This window comes from Panthera onca, chromosome A1 (genome assembly GCF_046562875.1).
Source record: "Panthera onca isolate mPanOnc1 chromosome A1, mPanOnc1 haplotype 2, whole genome shotgun sequence".
NCBI classification, from domain to species: Eukaryota; Metazoa; Chordata; class Mammalia; order Carnivora; family Felidae; genus Panthera; species Panthera onca.
In genome coordinates this window covers 96858403-96879087 of record NC_138339.1, presented here as the reverse complement: position 1 = coordinate 96879087, position 20685 = coordinate 96858403, and the positions used below count along the sequence as shown (strand labels likewise).

General features: G+C 47.3%; 1 protein-coding gene across 5 annotated transcripts in view; it reads right to left on the bottom strand.

Annotated features, from left to right (window-relative positions):
- The window catches only part of LHFPL2 (LHFPL tetraspan subfamily member 2), a 165812-nt gene that overhangs the window by 22008 nt on the left and 123119 nt on the right, over nucleotides 1–20685 (bottom strand). For 3 of the 5 annotated variants that reach the window (XM_060635486.3, XM_060635485.3, XM_060635487.3), the window contains one exon: nucleotides 3598–4231. In XM_060635486.3, coding sequence (XP_060491469.1) covers nucleotides 3598–4027 — 430 coding nt within the window. In that variant the 5' untranslated portion in view covers nucleotides 4028–4231. Of the gene's footprint in view, nucleotides 1–3597; nucleotides 4232–4395; nucleotides 4589–20685 lie in introns of those variants that run through there. The other 2 variants (XM_060635490.3, XM_060635488.3) reach the window with 2 other exon arrangements.

Genomic DNA, 20685 nt, shown 5'->3' with positions numbered 1-20685 from the left:
GGGTTAACTTCATAGTCAATACGTGTATTTGATTGTTATTTTTAAGTAAATGAGATTTTGAGATTTCCACTGAGACAGCAGATTCTTTCACATCCACTTGTAAATTCAAAATATCCAGGTTTTGATGATTTATGTTACACTTTCTATAGGCAATGAGGCCACACAAACCTAAGGCCTGTTTATTCTTTAAAATTAGTCGTAACAAAGGAACACGCTTACAACAGCTTGTCATTTTTCTTCTAGTTATACTTTACGAAAGTGTCACTTTTGCCAAAATGAAAGTTGTAAGGACAAACACGGTGTGAGTCGATTTCCCAAGAATGCTTCTGTTGCCCTGGCAACAGCTCCTTTCTCACCGTTTGTTCCAACATCACATAGATCCAGGGCTGAGAAACGGGTTGTGGGGAGGGGAAAGACTGATGCTCACAGCTGCAACAAGTCCTTGGCTGAGGCTGAGCAGATGCTATCACATACTGGCTGACAGGAGAGAAAGCAAGTCAGCGGTTTCAGACGGGGGGGGGGGGGGGGGCAACTTTCTCAGGCTGTAGATTCAAGGACCGTGGCTGCCGTGGATGCCGCCTTGAACTACCTGGTAGAGACCTCCACGAGGAAGGGAAGAGCCCACTGAGCATCCCTTACAGATGTGCCGCCTGCCCCGAAACATGAGGGAGTCGCCTGCTGAGTGCTTGGTCCATCTTACCCGTGATTTCTGCTCCAGAGGGGCGCTGCCATGCTGGCAGGAGAAAACAAACTACTTCCTGTACTTCAGTTCTTAGCCTTAGATCGGTAGGCCCTGGAGAGGTAGTCTGACTACACAGGAATCCCGGCCGCTTGCCAATTCCAATTTTTAAGTAATTTCAGACTTTCTGGGGTGCTCTGTGTATGCACGGGGAACATAAGCGATAAAGATGGGGAGAAAGTTCTCTTAGAAAATCTAGACTTTGGGAATTGGACAGGTGACAAACAGACTAGCACCTCAGGTATGCTCCTACTTCCTTCTTTTGAACCATCCTTCCCAGAGGCCTGACACAGCCAGAAAGAGAAAAGTCAGGAGTAGTTAACTGGAGTGTATGAATAATACCTAAGATACGTACTGGTCTTTGTGCCAAAATGAATCTTCTTGCCATCTATGTGAAATAGCAAACAAGAGCACCAAAAGATGTGTTGGACCAACCCTCATTCTAAGAGATCAAATTTGCTGGACTAACACCTTATTAAAAACTGCACGTAAACAGTAAGACTGAAAGGATATCTACAGGTTGCTTCTGAATGAGTGTAAAAGACAGCTTGTGGTGTTACTCCCTCCCCCCCTCCAAGAGGCCCCACTATAAATGGCCACTGATTTGCTAGAAGGCACTAAGTTTCTCAGGATGAAAAGCATTCTTAGGGATGATAAGCCAGGAGTTTTGCCTGCATACCAGTGCTTCGATAAAATTCAGAGTAAAGGCATGAATCATCAAGGATGAGGAAGCACAACATAGTAAGGAAAATTTACGCAGAAATCCACTTCTCTGGTCAACCAGGGCGCTTAGCCAGGATTAATGAATTGTGTATGCTGCCTTCCCTTCATCTACATGTTTATTCTGGCTTTTCAAAAGCCTTTGGTAAGAGTTCTCAGCCAAAGTTTTAAGATATACACGGCATATATGCACATGTGTGCACTGCCTGAGGCACTGTGTGTCCCACGGCAGTAAAGGAGGGGCGTTTCTCTGACAAGAAAAGATGAATCTGATTTAACATTTCTGGGAGGTAAAACACCAAGCTGAAGGGGATGAACTGCAGATTCCAGAAGTTAATCAAAAAGGGGATAATGAGCTTCACATAATCAAAAATCTAAGATAAAGTCATATTTTCCAATCTCCCTATTTTTTTGTTAAATTTTTTAATGTCTATTTATTTTTGAGAGAGAAAGCATGAGAGGGAGAGGGACAGAGAGAGACAGAGACACAGAATTCGGAACAGGCTCCCAGCTCTGAGCTGTTAGCACTGAGCCCACCGCCGGGCTCGAACTCACAAGCTGTGAGATCATGACCTGAGCCAAGCTGGCTGCTTAACCAACTGAGCCACCCAGGCACCCTGCAATCTCCCTGATTTTGAGAAGAGGAATGCAAAAGTCCAGCAAGGTGGCACATTGATCTCAAGCAAAACTGAAAATCAGAATCCTGGTCTCCCAAATTCTGTGAGTGCGTAGGAGTGCCTGAGTCATTCGTGGTAAGGCTATTCCTCTCAGATCAAGAGATGAAGGCATTGAGAGTATCCCCCAATGCAGGCAGATCAGGACTGGGGAGCAGGTCATCTATTTATTTCTCTAGGCCCCTTATCTACCAACCTCCACACACACATATATATGTGGTCTCCTCTGAGATAGGAGAAACAGAAAACATGAACTTATCAGTTGTTTGGAACCTAACTGTTGTCTGATCTGCTGATTTGGAAGCCAGCCCTGCTGAGCTCAATTAGGCAGACTAGAGTTAATTCAGTTGGGGTCTGTTTCTTTACAGGCCTGGACACCAGGCTCTGTGTTTCTCTTCACCGTCCAAGAGTCCCACATACAAAGCTTTAGGATTTGCTGGGGGATGAGTCACCTGTGCACTTCAGTTAGGGTTGCAGGTGGATTACTGTTCTCCTGTTAGAGATCAGATTAATACATTCTTTGGTTGTAATCGTTCAAAAAGTGATTTTTTTTTTTCCCCTGAAAAGTCAAAGCACGACTCTATTCCTTTAGTTCCTCGAGGATGTCTACAAACTGCCACATCTGTGTCTACGTGTGTGAATTTCTGCCAACCAGAACAAAGCCCTTGAGCCCAGACAGACAGACTGATTGACACCCTCTCCGTTCAGGATCCACCTTTCAAACCCTTACGGGAAAGGCTATGAAAGTGCTAGTGGGCATGGAAGTTTTCTCGCAGCTCACAGCTGCCCCTCTGGGATCACTTTTCTTTCCACCAGTTTCTAACAAGCTCATTAGTGAGAAATTCCCTGAGAGTGGAACAGTTAGTTTGTATTTTCTGATCCGAATGCAGAGAACGTTCTGTCAGGCTCCAGGAGACAGACAATTTAAACCAGAACATTATTAAACACAGAGCAGCTGATACTAATTCCTTCCCAGCCTGCAGCTTCTCCTCCTAAAGCTGAAATCATCCTGCGGTTGGGGATGGGGCTGGGCGGGTGGCAGGACCAGGCTCACTGCCTTGGAACGAAAGCCCCACACTCACATTCCTTCCCAGCCCAGAGCGCCTGCTGCAGGTGGGCCTCTCACACCATGTTTCCAAAAGGGGATGTACTGATGTGGAAAGCATGCTTTTAATTTAACGGGAAAAGCAAAAACCAGGAGAAGTTACTCAAACAAAATCCAACGGCTTAGAACCCAAGGAAATAAGCAATGAAGAAATACGTGAAATAAACAACAGGGGACAGTGTAACAGGGAAACGGGAGCGATGAGGGGAGCACACGCCTGTTGCGCGGGAACACTCTTTACACAGCAAATCTGGACAGAAGCCGGTCTTCAAAACGGGCAGGAAAGGAACGCAGCAGGGGGTGCGCGGCACATGCGATGCCCGGTGCCCGGGTCCCCTCCCTCTTCCCTGCACCCTTACCTGCGATTCCTTGCAGCAGCCCGCAGACGTTGAAAATACTTTTCTTCATGATGCTCTGCACACACATGGTGAAGACGGACACCAAGGCCACCGTGCAGAGAATGAAGATGCCCACGGCCAAGAAAATAGCCGTGGCCTGCCAGAAGCCACTGGCGATCTCGCCGAAGTTCTCTGCGTAGGGCCCGCACAGCGTCTCCCGCTGCACGTGCTGCACGCCCGGGTTGCGGATGCAGCGGGCATAGATGCCCAAGGTCGGGTGGTAGGGCTCCGACGAGCCTCCGCTCTGGTCGTCGGGCGCGGCGCCGCTGCGACTCTTGGCTTTTCCAATCAGCCAGTCGGCGCTCATGAAGGCGATGAGCTCTGCAAAAGCCACCACAATACTCAGGAGGGTCCAGAGCATCGAGCGACAGGTGACAATAACATGACACATATTGATGTTCCAGGCGGAAAAGTCAGGAGTCCACGGGGTGAATAATAAAAGCAGGCCGGGGGGGAAGGAGGCTCAGGCGGCCGCAGAACGAAGTCGCTGCTCCGGGCGCTCACTCCCACAGCCTGGGGCTCCCTCTGGCCGGCCTGTGGCAGCGCGGGCCGGGGCCGTCATGCTGCCATGTCAGAGCTCCGAGCGCGGCCTCACCTACGGGAGGGAAGGGAGGAGGGGGGTTAGCAGCGCCCAGGCTCCGCCCCGCGGCGGCGCCGCCAGCAGACTCGCGGGTCCCGGAGCCCCAGTGCGCTGGCCAAGAGGCTGCTCCCGCGCGGCCGCCCTTCCCCGCCCTCCCCGGCCGGTGCCGCCACTCCGACCTCCATCCTCCGACAGAAGCCAGCTGTAGCCGATCCGGGGCCGGAGCCGCCGTTCGCAGCGCACTTACTGGTTTTCTTTGTTTCAAGTTGTCCCTTCCCCTGCTCTCGCACCGCGCTGGTTCCCTTATCTCCGGGCAGCACAACTCCGGTCCAGTGCCCGTTCCCGCACCCACCCCAGGCTCACCCTTTGGCACAGGAGCTCGTGCCCGAGCTGCTGCACCCTTGGGATGTGTGGCTCCTGCTCCATCATCTCTCACTCGAAAACGTCAAACAGCAGGGAGATCCAGCAAGAACTAGATGGGACTTCCAGTCAACCTTGCCAACAGACTGGCTATGTTTTTATAGAGCTTACGGGACCCTCTGCCTGCTGTCTTGGTACTAAATGAGCTAAGTTTTGACAAACTTGCACCAAAAGATTTTGGTTAAAGATAGAGAGTAGCAACACCCACTTGTATTGCTGGGAATCAAATTAGTAACACAGACACAAGAATATCAGCTTCATAGGTGCATCAGGATACAAAAGGAAACAATGCTCTGAAAAATTACAAAACACTGCTCCCCAAACTTATTTTTATTCATTTCTCACAGGGTGATTTCTGGACAAAAAAAAACTACACTAATTAAAACTCAAGAAGAAGAAAAGAAAACCTTGAAGAGTTCATGACTTACTCATTTGGGGAAATTATTCAAAACAGAGGCATGAATGACCACTGACTAAGTGTCATTACCACTGAGTGGACTTGTTGACAACAGAAACTTGCGTATGAAGAATGTGTTCCTTGAACTGTCCCAATTCTTCCCATGCGCCTCTGCCTGAGCTTTGATTCACCCCAGGTCTGCAACTCAACATGCCCATTGTTTCTGGTCTCACAAGGGCTCATTCTGTTCCCTGGGACAAATGGCTTCATAACCAGAGGGCTTCGCTCTAACAACTCAAACCTCTTTCAGAGGGGCCTGAACCCTGAAACAGGGGTGCAGTGCTCATCGGCAGCCCCATCTGCTACCCCTTCTCCAAGGTCAGAAAGAATCGCACAGTTCACATCTGACATCTGGGTGCAAGGCTCTGTTCTGAGTGATGAGATCTTATTAACTGAGGTCACGTCAACTGCACAAGAACCACAAAGAGCCCTCTGGCATGCTGGCAGTGGGGTGGGGCCAGGAGTTGTTGAAGAGGAAGGCAAGTGGGGAAAGAAGGAAGCCCAGAGTCAAAGCTTCAAAGCTTCTACACCATGCTGGTTGACAAGGTGTAGTGACAGAGAACTACTTATCTCATAAAACACAGTACATTTAAAAATCCTCAGGTCATTGCAGTTACACAAGATGCTGTTTGGGGAAATTACCTAGCACAGTACTAAAAACACAGGCCATTAATGACTGTGTGTGTGTGTGTGTGTGTGTGTGTGTGTGTGTGTGTGTAACGCAGCTCTCCTGAGCGCTGGGGAAGGGAGAAGTGTGTTTCACCCCCAAAAGTTTTGGAGTCCATCAGGTCTGGGTTCCAAAAACAGCCCCACCACCAACTGGCCATGTGGATGCCTAGTTCTCAGAGCTGCAGCTTTCCTCATCTACATGGAAACAGTAAAGTATCCCGCTTCACAGTATTGCTTCGAGAAACTATCAAGAATCTGTTAGACCTCAGGGTCTGGCAGAATAAACACTCACTAAATAGCAACTCCTTTCCCTTAGAAGCCTTTCTTCCAACATTGAGGACACTGATCAGATAACAATTTAACTGCTGGAAGTGCTCTGCCCATCACAGAAACTTGGCTATTTACACACAAAGATTAAGCACAGGCTATTTAGAGACGGAGGAGGTCAGCCTCCCCGGTGTCAGCCTCCCCGGTGGGCTTCTTGGGAGGGTCCTGGTCTTCCTACTTCCCCACTGCCTACCCTGCTGCCAAACTCAACTGTGAAATAAATTAGCATGAGGCCAGAAGCAGAATCTACTCCCACTCGTTGATCTCACCCCCACTCGACCCCAAATACCACCACAGAGGAATGCCTTTTGAGAAAAGAGTTAGCAACACAAAAAAGCTTTGGGGGAGATTGTTTAGAATGAAACAATCATTGTGAATGAGAACAAGAAACAAGCCCCTGATGACTCCCGGAGGCCCCATGAGCTGCACCCACCTGCCCGCCCGCCAGGCTCACAGATGCTTTGAATCAACAGGTGGAAAGCCAGCCCATGAAGAGAACACGAGGCTTCTACAAAGTCTTTCCATTTGATTAGACAACTAGCTCACTGATGTGCCAGCTGATCTCAATCCCTGCTCCTCTTCTGTTTAATGGGAAAATGTCAATGTGAATATAAAACCTCTATGTGTTTGTCCTCTTGCAGAGCCTCAGGACTCTGCTGCAACCTCTCAAGTGACCTGGATTGTAATAAACGTGCCAAATGTCCACTGTGCTGGTCAGCAAACTTGGCTCAGAGTCAGGCCCACAATCAGACTGCTATTTCTGAAGAGAAAGGATGTGAAACTTTGGGAGAACAGAAAGCGGCACATTCAGGCTTAGCAAACGGTCCATGCCACATTTAGGGCGGAATTATTTAGGGAGCCATGTGCTTAAGTTCACAAAACATAGTTCTCTGTCCATCCATGCCACAACAATCCCCTATCTACTGCACCAAATTCTCATACCCATGCCAGCGTGGCTGGAATGAGGCTTTTATTCTTCTGTTTGGAATAGGGAGATAACATGCTTTGGTCTCTCCAGCCAAGTTTGCTAATTACTACTATAAGTAGAAAAGCCATGCTACGCACGGCTGGCTGACTGACTGGCTTTCCTGTGCATCCAAGAAAAGTCCTCAGGTCGATGGCACAACGGACAATCTGGAAAGGCATCAAGTCTGTGCTCTGTATAGCGTCCCAGTTTGGTCATGTCACATGTGCAAGGACAGGCACCTGCTGGGACAAAATCCACAGCAAAGGGGAAACAGATCCTCCTTGTAGATCTTGTTAACTGTCGGGATTCCAGCACAGAGCTCCTCAATATGCTATCCACTGCTATTCCCTGTAATCCCTGCTTCTCCAAAACTCACTTAATTGACATTCCATGTAAAAGTCTTCTCTCCATAGGCCACTAAGTACATTTCCACTCCAGGACGGCTGAGTGCTGGTCATTTCCCTGATGAGTACATTTCCCTGATGGTCATGGATAATCTGGACGGTCCTCTGACTTTCAGAAAATGATGCTATGATTATCACAAAGGCCCACAGAGTAAAGCCTCTTAGCAAGCAATAAGAAGAAAACAAAAACAACCAAAAAGAGAATCCTGCAGAAACCTACAGTAACCTGCAGCAATATTACAGTCAGAATGCAGAGCAAGGGGAAACTGATTAATGGTTTGGCTATGGGAGTCACACACACAGCCCTCATATTTATAAACTTTTTCAATTTTTTTTTTTTTTTTTTGAGAGAGCATGAGTAGGGGCAGGGAGGCAGGGACAGAGAGAGGAGAGAGAGAATCCCAAGCAGGCTCTGCACTGTCAGCACAGAGCCCAATATGGGGCTCGATCTCACAAATCATGAGATCATGATGCAAGCCAAGATCAAGAGTCAGACACTTAACCAACTGAGCCACCCAGGTGCCTCAAAGCCCTCATCTTTAAAATAAGGGTGAAGTTAGTAAGCCGAGCCCAGCTGGGTTTGTACCTTCCACCACAGGGTCCTGTCTTTTGCAGCTTCCTGCTGTCAGTAAGAAGGGAAGAAGGTACGGGTGAAGCAAGATCGCCCTGGGCCGGCTGGTCAGGAAACCACAACAGAAATGAAGGAGCCGAGGGAAAGGACTTCACTGCGAGGCGCACATCACTAGAGCATGCCCCCGTTACTAGAGCAGCAAAGGCCAGGACAGAGTTTTGCTTGTTCACCTTGCTTGTTCACCCTGGTTCTCTTTTGCTACTTTATTATGAAAATCGTCAAACAGAGATACAAGCCGAAAAGAACAGACTGTGAACATTCAGATTCAACGCCAGTATAAAGCCTCACTCTACCACTCGGCCTTTTTCTTCCTGAGCCATGTGAAAACAAGCCACAGATATCTTGACACTTGAACCCTAAATACTGTAATACACTTCCTAAAAATAAAGACATTTTCCTACAAAACCACAATAAAATTAACACACCCCAAAAACTGACAATACCTCCCTTATATCCAAAGCCTAGTGCACACTCAAATTTCCCTATCCTGCCGCATTTTTTACAGCTGTTTTCTTAAAACCATGACTCAGTCAAGACTCATGCGCTGCATTTGGCTTTGTGTCTGTAGTTTCTTTTGTAAAAAATAGTCCTTTCACCTCTAACCCTGTTTGCATTTTTTCCCTTGACACTGACTTTTTTTTTTTTTTTGAGGATACCAGGCCATTTGTACTCTAGAATACCCAACAATGTAGATTTGTCTATATCCTCATGCTGTCATTTAAAGTTGTTCTCTATCCCCTGCTTTATAGAAACGAGGTTAAATCTAAAGGCTAGTTTAGAATCACCTTAAATATTTTGGTGAGACTTCTTTGTAGGTGATGCCGTATTTGTTATTCCTGCTCTATCACATTTGGGAGGAACAATACTAAGCTATACCTCAGAATCAGAATAATTTTATACATATATGGACATACATGAATATGTACGTGTGTGTGTGTGTATCTTTATACACATACATATATAGAAAGCAAGACAGACAGGGGCGCCTGGGTGGCTCAGTCACTTAGGTGTCTGACTCTTGGTGTCGGCTCAGGTCGTGATCTCGCGGTTTCATGAGTTTGAGTCCCACAGTGAGCTTCTCACTGGCAGTGCGGGGCCTGCTTGGTGTTCTCTGTCTCCCTCTCTCTCTCTCTGCCCTCCCCCCCATTTTTGCTGTCTCTGTCTCCCTCAAAATAATTTAAAAAATAAACTTTAAAAAAAAATACAGACAGACAACGTACCCAGGGTCCTCTCTGGCCCTGAACAACCAGAATTCTGATGAGGGAGCACGCAAAAGGCTGGCTGGGTGAGCTCTGTATGTTTCAAAGAGCTCCTTGGGTGAGTTCTGAAGCCACTGCTGAGAAGCCCTGTCTTAAAAAATGCCATCCCAGAAGCTTAAAGCTCTTTACCGAAGGGATTTTACTTGTAAGAAATATTTGCTGTATTTCTTTGAAATGGAACCACATTTTATATACTACTTATGAAAACACAGAAATATCTGCAAACCTGGGGAGTAAGACACAACTCTGAAGAGCCCTTTCCAGGAGGATTGACTTAGCCAACAGAGCCTGGGTTTTGCGTGAAAGAAGGAGGGGGCATCTTTCCTCTAACTTCAGAGCCCTCCCTCTCAAAAAGGACAGATCTGGGCTCCCTGAAGCTTCCCTCCGGCCTTGCTCTCTTCCTACCACCCTGCCCTCAGCCAGTCTGGAGGAAGCATCAGGTGCTGGCAATGCCAGGTTGAGCAGAGGCCACCAAACTGTGAGAGTGTCTTAAGAGCTTTGTACACGGACTCAAGATCCAATCTCAGCTCTGCCACTAAATAGCTTTGTGTCCTGGGGCAGGCTATTTAGTTTTAACCTCTGCCAGCCTCAGTTTCCTCATCTGCAAAAAAAGAAAGCAACATCTTCTTCCAAAGGCGGCCATGAGGATTAAAGGAGATGGCATATGGAGAATAATCAGCATATCTTCCCGTTCATTGTGCTTAACATACGTTAGCTATTATTAATCATTGTCATGTGATTAAATGATAACACATCATCATATGAATCACATGATCATATGACTACATAATAAATTTACTACAGTGACCCATGTGACCCAAAGAATCAATACACTTCCGAGCAGATTGTATTTTGCTCCCACGTCACTGGTGGTTTCTCTGGCAATATGGTCTCCAACCCAGTGTCTTCTGGAAGCCTAAGAGGATTAGGTGAGTAGAGTTTATGTGCTTTTGCCTTCCATAAGTTGGAAAGTCCCTCTAGGGACTGCCTCTTGGGTGGTCCCTGGACCACCTTCCACCTCCTAGAGGGAGATGTAGGCCACCTGTTTTAAAAACCCTAAGTTCCTGATCCCCACACGCTGAATCAAACTTTCTGGAGGTGTTACCAGAAACTGTGTTTGTAACAACCCCCCCAGGTGATTCTTGACACAGTAAAGTCTAAGACTCCATTGGGAGGAAGCCTTGCACTCGGTGAGGTCGCTGGTATCTTGGAGCTGGGGAAGGGGCCAAAGAGAAGAGGTCAGGAAGAGCTTGGCCTGGCTCATTAGGATAGAGCCAGATGACCTGTCCTTGGCACAGCTCATGGCATCACAGACGTCTCTGGAACAATGATTCTACAGGGACAGAAGCTGCTTCCCCATTCACATGTTGTCCAATGGTCCTTGCATTCACAGCACGAATGAGCTCAAACATTCAGGACCTTCCCTTCAGAGCACAAAAGCAGCTCGCAGAATGGATGGATAGTGCCGGTACAAAAAGATCGGCACTTGGCATGACTTAAAAAAAACAGTTGGGGGCACCTGGGTGGCTCAGTCAGTTAAGTGTCCAACTTTGGCTCAGGTCATGATCTCATGGTCCATGAGTCTGAGCCCCACATCGGGCTCTGTGCTATCAGTGCAGAGCCTGCTTCGGATCCTCTGTCCCCCTGTCTCTCTGCCCCTCCCCCACTGGTTCTGTCTCTTTCTCGCTCTCGCTCTTGCTCTCGCTCTTGCTCTCAAAAATAAAATAAAATAAACTTAAAAAAAAAAAAGTCAGCTACCAAAGGAGGTTTTGCAAACTCTCATTTGCCCTGGCCGCCCCCTCAAAAACACAGATTACGGAAATGTAAACATCTTGACAATATTTAAGAAGAGGGCCCAAATGCTCTAAGAATTCTATTGTTCTTGGAGTTATAGTCTCAACATGCTCAAATCCTCCAGGATACTGCCACCCTCCTTTCCTCACTACCTCCTCCAGCTCAGCTCTGACCCCACTGGGAAAAGTCACACTGTGCTTCTCAACAGAGACGATTTTGCTCCCTCCCCCTTGCAGACGGCACGTGGTAACGTCTGGAGACATTCTAAGGTGGTCACAACGTGGGGCGGGGTGGGGGGGGGGGGTGGGAATGTGTGCTGCTGGCATGTTGTGGGCCAAAGATGCTGCTAACCAGCCTGCGGTGCACAGGCCAGCCCCACAAAAGGGGCGATGTCAGCAGTGTTAACAGTGAGAAACCTTTTCTAGAGGCTTCCTGCATATAGAACAACGTTTACATTTGTAGGCACAACATGACACAGATTGCTAATGCCTGTAGTATTTACAAAGGTCTATTCTAATGAGTAAGCCATGTTCTACAATCTGGATGGATAGTCACAGTATTTATTACCTTACTTAATTTTTGGCTGTTTTTCTGAATTTTTGTTTAAGGTCTATGCGAGTCTGTGTGCCCAAGATGGCAAGCTGACAGGACATGCATTCCAACTTGCCAGAGGGAACACACTCAGGGACAGTGCCCTTGACCCTGCCTCTCCTGGGGCCCTGACAGTTTGGACCACATACAAAAGCCAGCTATTGTTTTCAGTCAGCTCTATTCTGCAAATTGCAAAACAGGGCGCCCAGGTTATTAAGAGCAGGAGGCTGTTTGCTGCTTTCTTTACCTCCCTGAAGGTCTCGGACTACCTCAGAAAACTTTAAGTTTGACCACATGGCCCTAACTTGTGTCAAATCCCCGTCGTCCAGAGTCGGGCTGTCCACTCAGCCCATGCTCAGGTGGCCACTCCAAATGCCAGGAAATCTCAAGGAACTTCCCAAGAAGCCCTGGGTAGTGTTCAAACATTCCAGTTACTACCTGACCCCACCCTGGCTTCCTCTACAAGTCGCCTTCCTCTCCAGCTGGACCTCTCAGCAGCCTCCGCTGCCTGAGGGACCCCCCAGGGCAGCAAGGACCCCGCCCCTCCAAAAGCAACTGAACAAGCCTTTTTTTTTTTTTTCTAGGCTTGGAGCACCCAGTGATCTCTTGCTCACTGTCAAGCTTGCCCCTTAATTCCCTGCTCCTGGCCAGTCACACAGTTCCTTCTTGATGCCTATTCTCACTCCTCTGTATCCAGTCCATCTGCTTGCCAAGCACCCATTTCTAGAGATGGACTTTTACACTTTTTCCCTGAGGCATCAGAACCCACAGGGAGCTGGTCTACTTGCCTGGTCCTATTTTCTAGATGATCTATTCTTTAAGGTTTCTGAAGTCCACCAAACTTATTTCATAACTTTTTCCTTGCACAAACCTCATCACCTAAAAAGTTTTAGAAGCCAAGTCTTTCTTTACTTTCTTTACTTGTCTTCTACTCTATCAAACAGGAGGGAATGAAGAACCAATCTCATGAAGTCTGTTCTAGCTCACACCCTATAAGCCAGGGGCCATATGCTTATGCCCTGAACATACTGTGGGGTCCAAATGTTTTTGATTTGTTTCAATGGAATTAGAACTTGAATTTCAAGAGTTGCCTTTTTATGCCACTATGGTACATAATTTTAAACTGAAGGTGTTTTTCAAGATCATAATGAGAGGCGCCTGGGTGGCGCAGTCGGTTAAGCGTCCGACTTCAGCCAGGTCACGATCTCACGGTCCATGAGTTCGAGCCCCGCGTCAGGCTCTGGGCTGATGGCTCAGAGCCTGGAGCCTGTTTCTGATTCTGTGTCTCCCTCTCTCTCTGCCCCTCCCCCGTTCATGCTATGTCTCTCTCTGTCCCAAAAATAAATAAAAAACGTTGAAAAAAAAAATTAAAAAAAAAAAAAAAAAAAGATCATAATGAATTCTGTGATAACAGGCAAAATATAAGTCTTAAAGTGAGTCTCGTTAGTTTTTTCACGATCAATGAGAAAGTAGAGTGTTTTAATGGAGAAAAGTAACAAAGTTGGGAGAACAGAAAGCTCAGGAGAACTTATACATAAAAATCAAGATATATAACTTCCTTCTTCCTGAACGCCCAATGAACACGAGAGACTCCAAGTGCCCTCTGTTTAAGTGCCTCAACTCTGAGAATAAATAACCCTTAGGGAACAGGCTTCTGGCTTGTCTAAGTGGACAGCTGGACAGCTTCTCCCAGCACTGGGGAGCACAGGCATTCATTCTTATAGCAACTGCAGGCTTTCTAGTCCTTTCCATACACAGGCTGAAAGAATCACTGCTGTTCACAAGATACAATGCCATCGGCCAGGTTCCCTTCCAACAGCTTAAGAAAAACCAAACATGATAAATGGAGAGGATTATGGCATCTGTTACTTCTGAGTCTCTCACACAAACTCATAAACCAGCAGAAACCCCAAGAATCAACTACAACAAGAGTGTCATTCTGACTAGAAGCTTCTGTGAAAGCTTTTGTGGAAGACTGTATTATTCCCTCAAACATACTGTCTCTCCTTGCAGGAGGGCTCTATTTTTCTACCCTGTAGACATCAAGCCCGACTACAGGACTGGCTTCAGCCAATGTGAGAAGTGACATGTGCCACTTCTAAGCAGAAGAGTTCATGAGCCGGTGCCTTATTCTCCAGCTCCCTTATGTCTCCCACGAGATCAAAAAGATCCCAGACAGAGGCCGCCCCATCGGCCTGGGTCCCTGACAACACGAAGCGGGGGCCCTTGATCTCTGATAAACATGCAGTGTGGGCAAAAAAACCAAACATGTTACTGCCGGTGCTGAGACTGTAGGGTCACAGCACAACATGACCTCTTCCAACGGCAGTGCTCCCGCTGGGATCCGAGTGCCTGCCTGTCCTGACTCTCTTTGGCACCAGGTTAAATTCTACCTCACCATCCTCTACCACACACGTGCCAAAGAACTTTCTGAGATTAAACAATGATAAATGAGAAACGTTAAAGCCTGGCAACTATCTCAGCAGTACTCACTGTACAATTCAGTGAGGTAAGCTGCTACGATACCGATTTTCCTCTCAATATATTTATCTTAGGGTTAATAAATGGAAGTACTAAGACAGAAGAAAAATTCCCTTTTGAATAAATGCAGACACTTACAAAGTGACTCAGAGGGCCAGCTTGAAGAATCGCTTCCACATCAGGCGCTCCTCTGAGGTCTCTCACCCCAGAGCCCTGACTCACTTGGAGCTGCCTCAGCTTTCCCTTCTCTGCTTCTATTTCTTCCACCCTTGGGGTGGCTCCAGCCATCTTCCACTGCCTCCCACAGCTAGCAAGTCTGCTCCCTTAGCACAGGGGACCTCTGAACTTTGCCTGAGGGGGAAGGCTGGGCCACAGCAGCATTTTTTTTTTAATGTTTACTTATTTTGAGAGAGAAAGAGAAAATGAATGAATGGATGAATGAATGAGTCCCAAGTAGGTTTCACCCTCAGTGCAGGAGACCCTTGCAGGACAAGCTGGTACCAGGTGTCGGCACAAAACCAAGGTGAGGGCTGCCCAGAGGCCTGTCTGCAACATGCGTCAGGGCAGGTCTTTGCAAGGAACAGGAAACCATAGGGTAGGAGTGAGTGTATCAACTGACAGAGGGGACAAGAGACCCCTGAGGGCACTGGGCGGGGCAGGACTCAGACCCTGAGCTTCTGGCTGTGGAACAAGAAGTAATGGCCACCCAGAAGGCACGACAGCCAAAGGGGAGAGAGGGCAAAGTCAGTGATGCACGAGGTGGAAGCAGTGAGCCACAGGGCGACAGCCATGACCATACTTTAAATTCTTTCAGGTAATCTCTACCATGAGAATCAGAATATTCCCTCTAGGAATATGGTCACTTCAGAGATAGCATCTGGGGGCAAACTGGTGGTTTCCAGGAGGAAGACTTTCAACAACTTATGAGAATATCTGTCACTTTAAAAATGAAGTTGTGGGGCTCCTGGGTGGCTCAGTTGGTTAAGCGTCTGACTCTCGATCTCAGGGTCATGAGTTCAAGCCCCACGCTGGGCTCTGCGCTGGGTGTGAAGCCTACTTAAAAAAAAAAAACAAAACGAAGCTCTCGTTTTAATTTAGGTATTGTCTCTTTGTGAACCAAGTCTTTTTTTGTTGTTCTTAACAGCAATATGGTATCCTTTTATGAACTCAGTAAATAGTGCTAGACATAAACGTTAATCTGGAAATAGTCACTGGTAGTTAAAAAACAGCAAAACAAGTTTTCCTTTCCTTGCACCCCCACTGGCCCTGAAAATCTCACCCATCAGTGTTATTGACACAAGAAAACAGGAGAGGTTAATGTTCAAGCCGGGCCTCGGTGCCAAGGTTCCACCAGCCGCTAAGCAGGTGATGGGTGTGAGCAGAAGTGCCATAGAAACCTCATCCTAGAGGCCAAGGGGACAGGCCAGCTACATGACTCAGAGGAGAGGTTCCCACCTGCTGGTGCAACCTTCACCCAGGAACTTCCCGAAGGGCACAGGGCAGGAGCAGCTCACCACGGCAGCAAACTTCACCCAGAATCCCCTTGAAACAAGCACAGCACAAAGCTGCCAGCTGCTGTCCACTTTGCTTGCAGAGCTCTCTGTGGAGTGATGTATTTCTAAATACCCACTAAAGGTTATTATTAGTGAACCCGGCCTAAAGATGCAAGACAGCCCCTATCTTTAGAAACCAAGAGGCTAATAATGTTGGATTTACCCTGAGACGAAGACATTACTCACCTTCTTTTCAAACCTTTTATAGTCTCACGGAAGTCACTTCTGTTTCTAACCAATATTGCTAAGCAGTAGAATTTTACCTTTTGTCATGTTTACTTATTTATTTTCAGAGAGAGAGAGAGAGAGAGACACCATGTGAGCAAAAGTGAGTGGGGGAGGGACAGAGAGGGAGAGAGAGAATCCCAAGCAGGCTCCATCCTCAGTGCAGAGCCCAATGTGGGGCTTTATCCCACAACCAGGATATGAACTGAGCCAAAATCAAGAGTCAGATGCTTAACGGACTGAGCCACCCAGGCGCCCCAGCGGTAGAATTTTAAAAAGTTTTTGAATGAGGTAAAGAAAAGGGCCAAAATCTGTTGTAGAGTATACTCCTATTTCTAAGGGCAACCCTGAAATGTTCAAACTCGTTTTTTTATTACTTTACTCACATCGATACTGGCTTTTTGCAACTGAAGACACAACCTGCCGCCTACAGTCTGAGCCACCCTGTCCTGTGTGCACACACTTCCTGAATGCCAGTGGGCTCGGAGAAGGAACTGACATCAGCCTAAAGCTTTATGCACCGAACACATGCAATAAAGAATAGAAAGTACAAGGTGGGTGTTCACAAACATGGCTCTTTATAACTCTATGTATCAAAAATCTCCCCTCTCTACAGCCTTCCTCCTCTTGTCCGTTTAAGACCTATGAATTATACTGTGTGATCAGGAACGTGCACACACATACATATTTGTAACATGGGATTTTTTTAAACATCCAAAAAATCAGCAAGACAGATTTGCATACTGCCTCCACATCCAGGTCATTAAACACTATCCATTTCAGTGATTTCATAGCCAGCTATCAAGCTATCCAGCATTTTTCAACGTTCCCTAATGAGAATGCCAAATTCAAAACCATAAGCAGGTTTAAACTGTCTTCATTTATTAACTAGAGGAATTCCCCGGATATTCAGAATTCAAACTGTTTTGAAAACAGATGGGCTTAAGCGTAGCTCCCAAAGGGATGCACGTTCTTCGAGGAAAAGCGTGCTCAATATACAGCTGCCAGCAGCTTCTGATAGTTGCAAAGACAGAGAAGTCCTCAAATGCAGGCAACAGCCTCGGCCTGTATTACCGAACTGGCCCAGTGTGGGAGGAACGCGCCCGCGGAGGCGGTCCGATGAGCTTCCCGCACTGCAGCCTAGATGGAATCAATGCAGACTCAAAGTTCAAGATGGTCAGAGAAAACCCCCTGTTTTGGAAGTCTGAACCCTTGTACTTGACCATATGATCTAGTACTTTCTTTCTGGAAACAGGGATTTATTGTTACGGTTTCTAACAATAGCAAGGCATAGTGAACAGAGATAAAGTTCAACTGGATGTCTCAGAAGAGAGAGAATGTGTCAGAGGGCCAGGCTGCTTAAAAACAGAGGGAAAAGTGCTCTTCTATGAGAAGAGACGCCCCAACCCTCTGTTCCCAGCTTCTCCCCTGTAAGGGCTGATAGACAAGGTTGGCAGAGAGGAAGCCTGTCCTGGTTTACACACATCCAGTGCTGTGGGCTCCAAGCGCCACACTGGGCTCCTGCCACCCTCCTCCCCAGCACGTGCCCGCTGGAGTGTATGACTCACTGAGAACCCACATGGCTCGGTAAGAGAAAGGTGCTAGGCAAGAAAGCCTGGGGGAATGCGTGGGGGAAAAAGAAATTAACTGTATCTGGCTGGGTAAGAAAATGGAGCTTCCCTGAGAAGTCAGAACATACCTCACAGAGGGCGTGAGAACAAACAGACTTCCTGACAGCACGCCATTTCCCACAGCCCCGATCACCGCCAGCCTCACGAGATGATACCCACATATGGCAGAGAAAGTTCTTTTCTTTGCATGTGAAACGCCAAGCTCTTCCATGAGCAGGGTGGCTGATAATTCTGGGTTCCAACATAAAATATGGGCTGGACAGGGCTTGGGGGAGGGTCTCTCAGGCTTCCTCACAGGATGAGGGTGGGCTCGAGAGTCAGCATCTCAAAGTTCCTACAACACAGGCTGCTCCACCCGACTAGACCACTGAGCTCCCCAGAAAGGCAGCACCAGGGGGTGATTCAGTGTGGAGTCAGCCCACCTGGATTTGAATCCTGGTTCTGCTACTTCCTAGATGGTGACTTTGGCACAGACCTGCCTCTGTGCTTCAGTTCCTGTGTCTGTAAACTGGGGTACCAATACAACCTACCACGCAGGCTTTTTGTAAGGATCTACTAAGTTAAAATAAATAACAAGCTTAGAAGAGTGCTTGGCACATGGTAAGTGTTCCAGGCACTGGCCTACCCTCCCTGGAACAGGCTCCAGCCTCCCCATCCCCCGATGGGGGTTTTGCACCCAAATGGTCACTTTTGAGGTTGTGCCTGAGGCATTCCTTTTGCCATTTAGATCTCCTTGTTCTAAGGCCCACCTGGCATGTGGTGGTTTCCCTCACCTTCAAATACCAGCCTTTTCCATGTGGGAGTCCTAAGCAGGAAGGATGCAAAATGGAGCTGGGTCTACATTCAATGCTGTCACCCTGGCCATGGACCAGCTCTGTGTCTTTGGACAATGAAGTTCACTTCTCTGAAGTGGGGGTGATCAAAATATCTACCTCACAGGCTGTCACACAGGATTACAGAACCTGTCCACGTGAAGTAAGGTTTAACTGTAAGTACTCATTAGGGGGTAGGAAGCATTACTTTTATCATCAGTCAACATTTTTTCTGCTCTCAAAAGGCTGTTTGTCTCCACATGGCTGCAAAAAAATCACCTTCTCATATCAGTAACTCTCTACAGACGCAAGTTTGTCCAATGGCAAAGTAATACGTGGGAAAAAAGCACTTGATGGGAAGCCTGGAAAACATGGGTGCCGCTCTAGGCTCTTGCCCAACTGACATATGACCGCACAGCTCACTTTAACTGTTATGGCTTCAATGTCTCAGGCACAAAGTGACAGGGATGGGTCTGCGGATCACCACTGTCACTTCCGGTGCCAAAAGTCAGTCATTTCAAGCATAAGACCACCTCTTACTGCCTTCTCCCAGACCAGGGGCTCCCCTGGAGCAGGCGGCCCACGTCCTACTTTTCTGGAGCGGGAGGCCTGCGGGGGAGGGCAGAGGGGAGGCCCTGCAGGTTATGAGGAATGCCAAACACAGTGGCTGAAAGGTGGCAGAAGAGGGGCGTCTGGGTGGCTCAGTCGGTTAAGCATCCAACTTCGGCTCAGGTCATAATCTCACAGTTCGTGAGTTCGAGCCCCACGCCGGGCTCTGTGCTGACACCTCAGAGCCTGGAGCCTGCTTCAGATTCTGTGTCTCCCTGTCTTCCTGCCCCTCCCATGCTTGCACTCTAAGAAATAAATAAACATTAAAAAAACAAAAAGGCAGCAGAAGAGAAGGTCACATCTGATCACAGCACTGGGGTTGTGGGGTCTGGGGGTCACGCCCTTGGGCAGTGCACAGGGACATTGTCCAAGGGCCATGGTTAGAGGGCTTGAGCTAGATTAGTTCCCTCTTCCCATCATCTTCTTGTTTTCTGCCTGGGGTGGGGCAACCCAGCTCTGACCTTTCATTTCCAGCTCCAGGATGTCTCTTATTCTTGGAAACAAAGCAGAGCAGTACCCCCCACTCGAGTCTTTGGGCTAACAGCTACAAATGAGGCCCCCTCCTGTCCTTGGCCTCAGAGATGAACCCTGAAATTGGAGAACCCTTACTCAGTTCTGAAAATTCAAGGTCATAAAAAGGGCCCTTCCTTTTTTCCCCCCCAAATTTTATTTATTATGAGAGAGAGAGCCTGAGTGTGCAAACGGGAAAGAGGCAGAGAGAGAGGAAGAGAGAATTCCAAGCAGGCTCCACACTATCAGCACAGAGCCCAAAATAGGGCTCAATTCCCCAACCAGGAGATCATGACCTGAGCCGATACTGAGTTGGAGGCCTAACCAACTGAGCCACCCAGGCACCCAAAGCCTCCTTCCTTTCTTAAATACTTTTGCTTCCTGTCCTAGACAAGTAAAATGCTTGATCATGAAGAATTTCACAGCCATATGCCAGAGGACATGATAGAATACAAAGTTTTAATCATTTTAAAGTATTTATATGTTGATTTCTTATGTGTTTTACAAAGGGTACCAGCTGATTCACAAATGCTCCTTAGTAATGAATTCTCCAGGTGGAGAAGCCAGCAATAAGAGATGCTCCTTTTTAAGGAGTTTAGTTTCCGGCAGGAGTCAAAAGTCATATCCCTTTTATTCCAAAACATAAACCGTATGAAACTGTCCTATAAAATTAATGTTTGCTACTGTTTATTCTCTGTTCTTTGGTGAATTATTAAAGTCAGCCAGTGCAATTCTCTGCTCAGTTATAAACGGCCCCAGAAGGCTGATTTGCATCCATCCAGGGGCACTTATTTCTGATAAGTACTCTTATTAATGATCTAATAAAATGTCTTGTTTTGTTATGATCAACCAAGTGATTCAAATGATGTTTAAAAATTCAGCACTCCAACCCGACAGGCTGGCGATGAAGCTGCTGAACCCACATTAATCTAAAGTGATTTCCAATTTTCTTTGGCATTATCAGTGAGATCATGGATGGATGAAAAAAAATTGTTTTTTTGAATTTTGGTCCCAATGATGTCAAAGGCAATATTTTATCAAGGTTCAGTAAAATCGATCTGATTAGAAATCACAGACAGCAAAGGCCAGGGGGAGGCCAGGGGGGAGAGGTGCTGGTAAGACACATCAT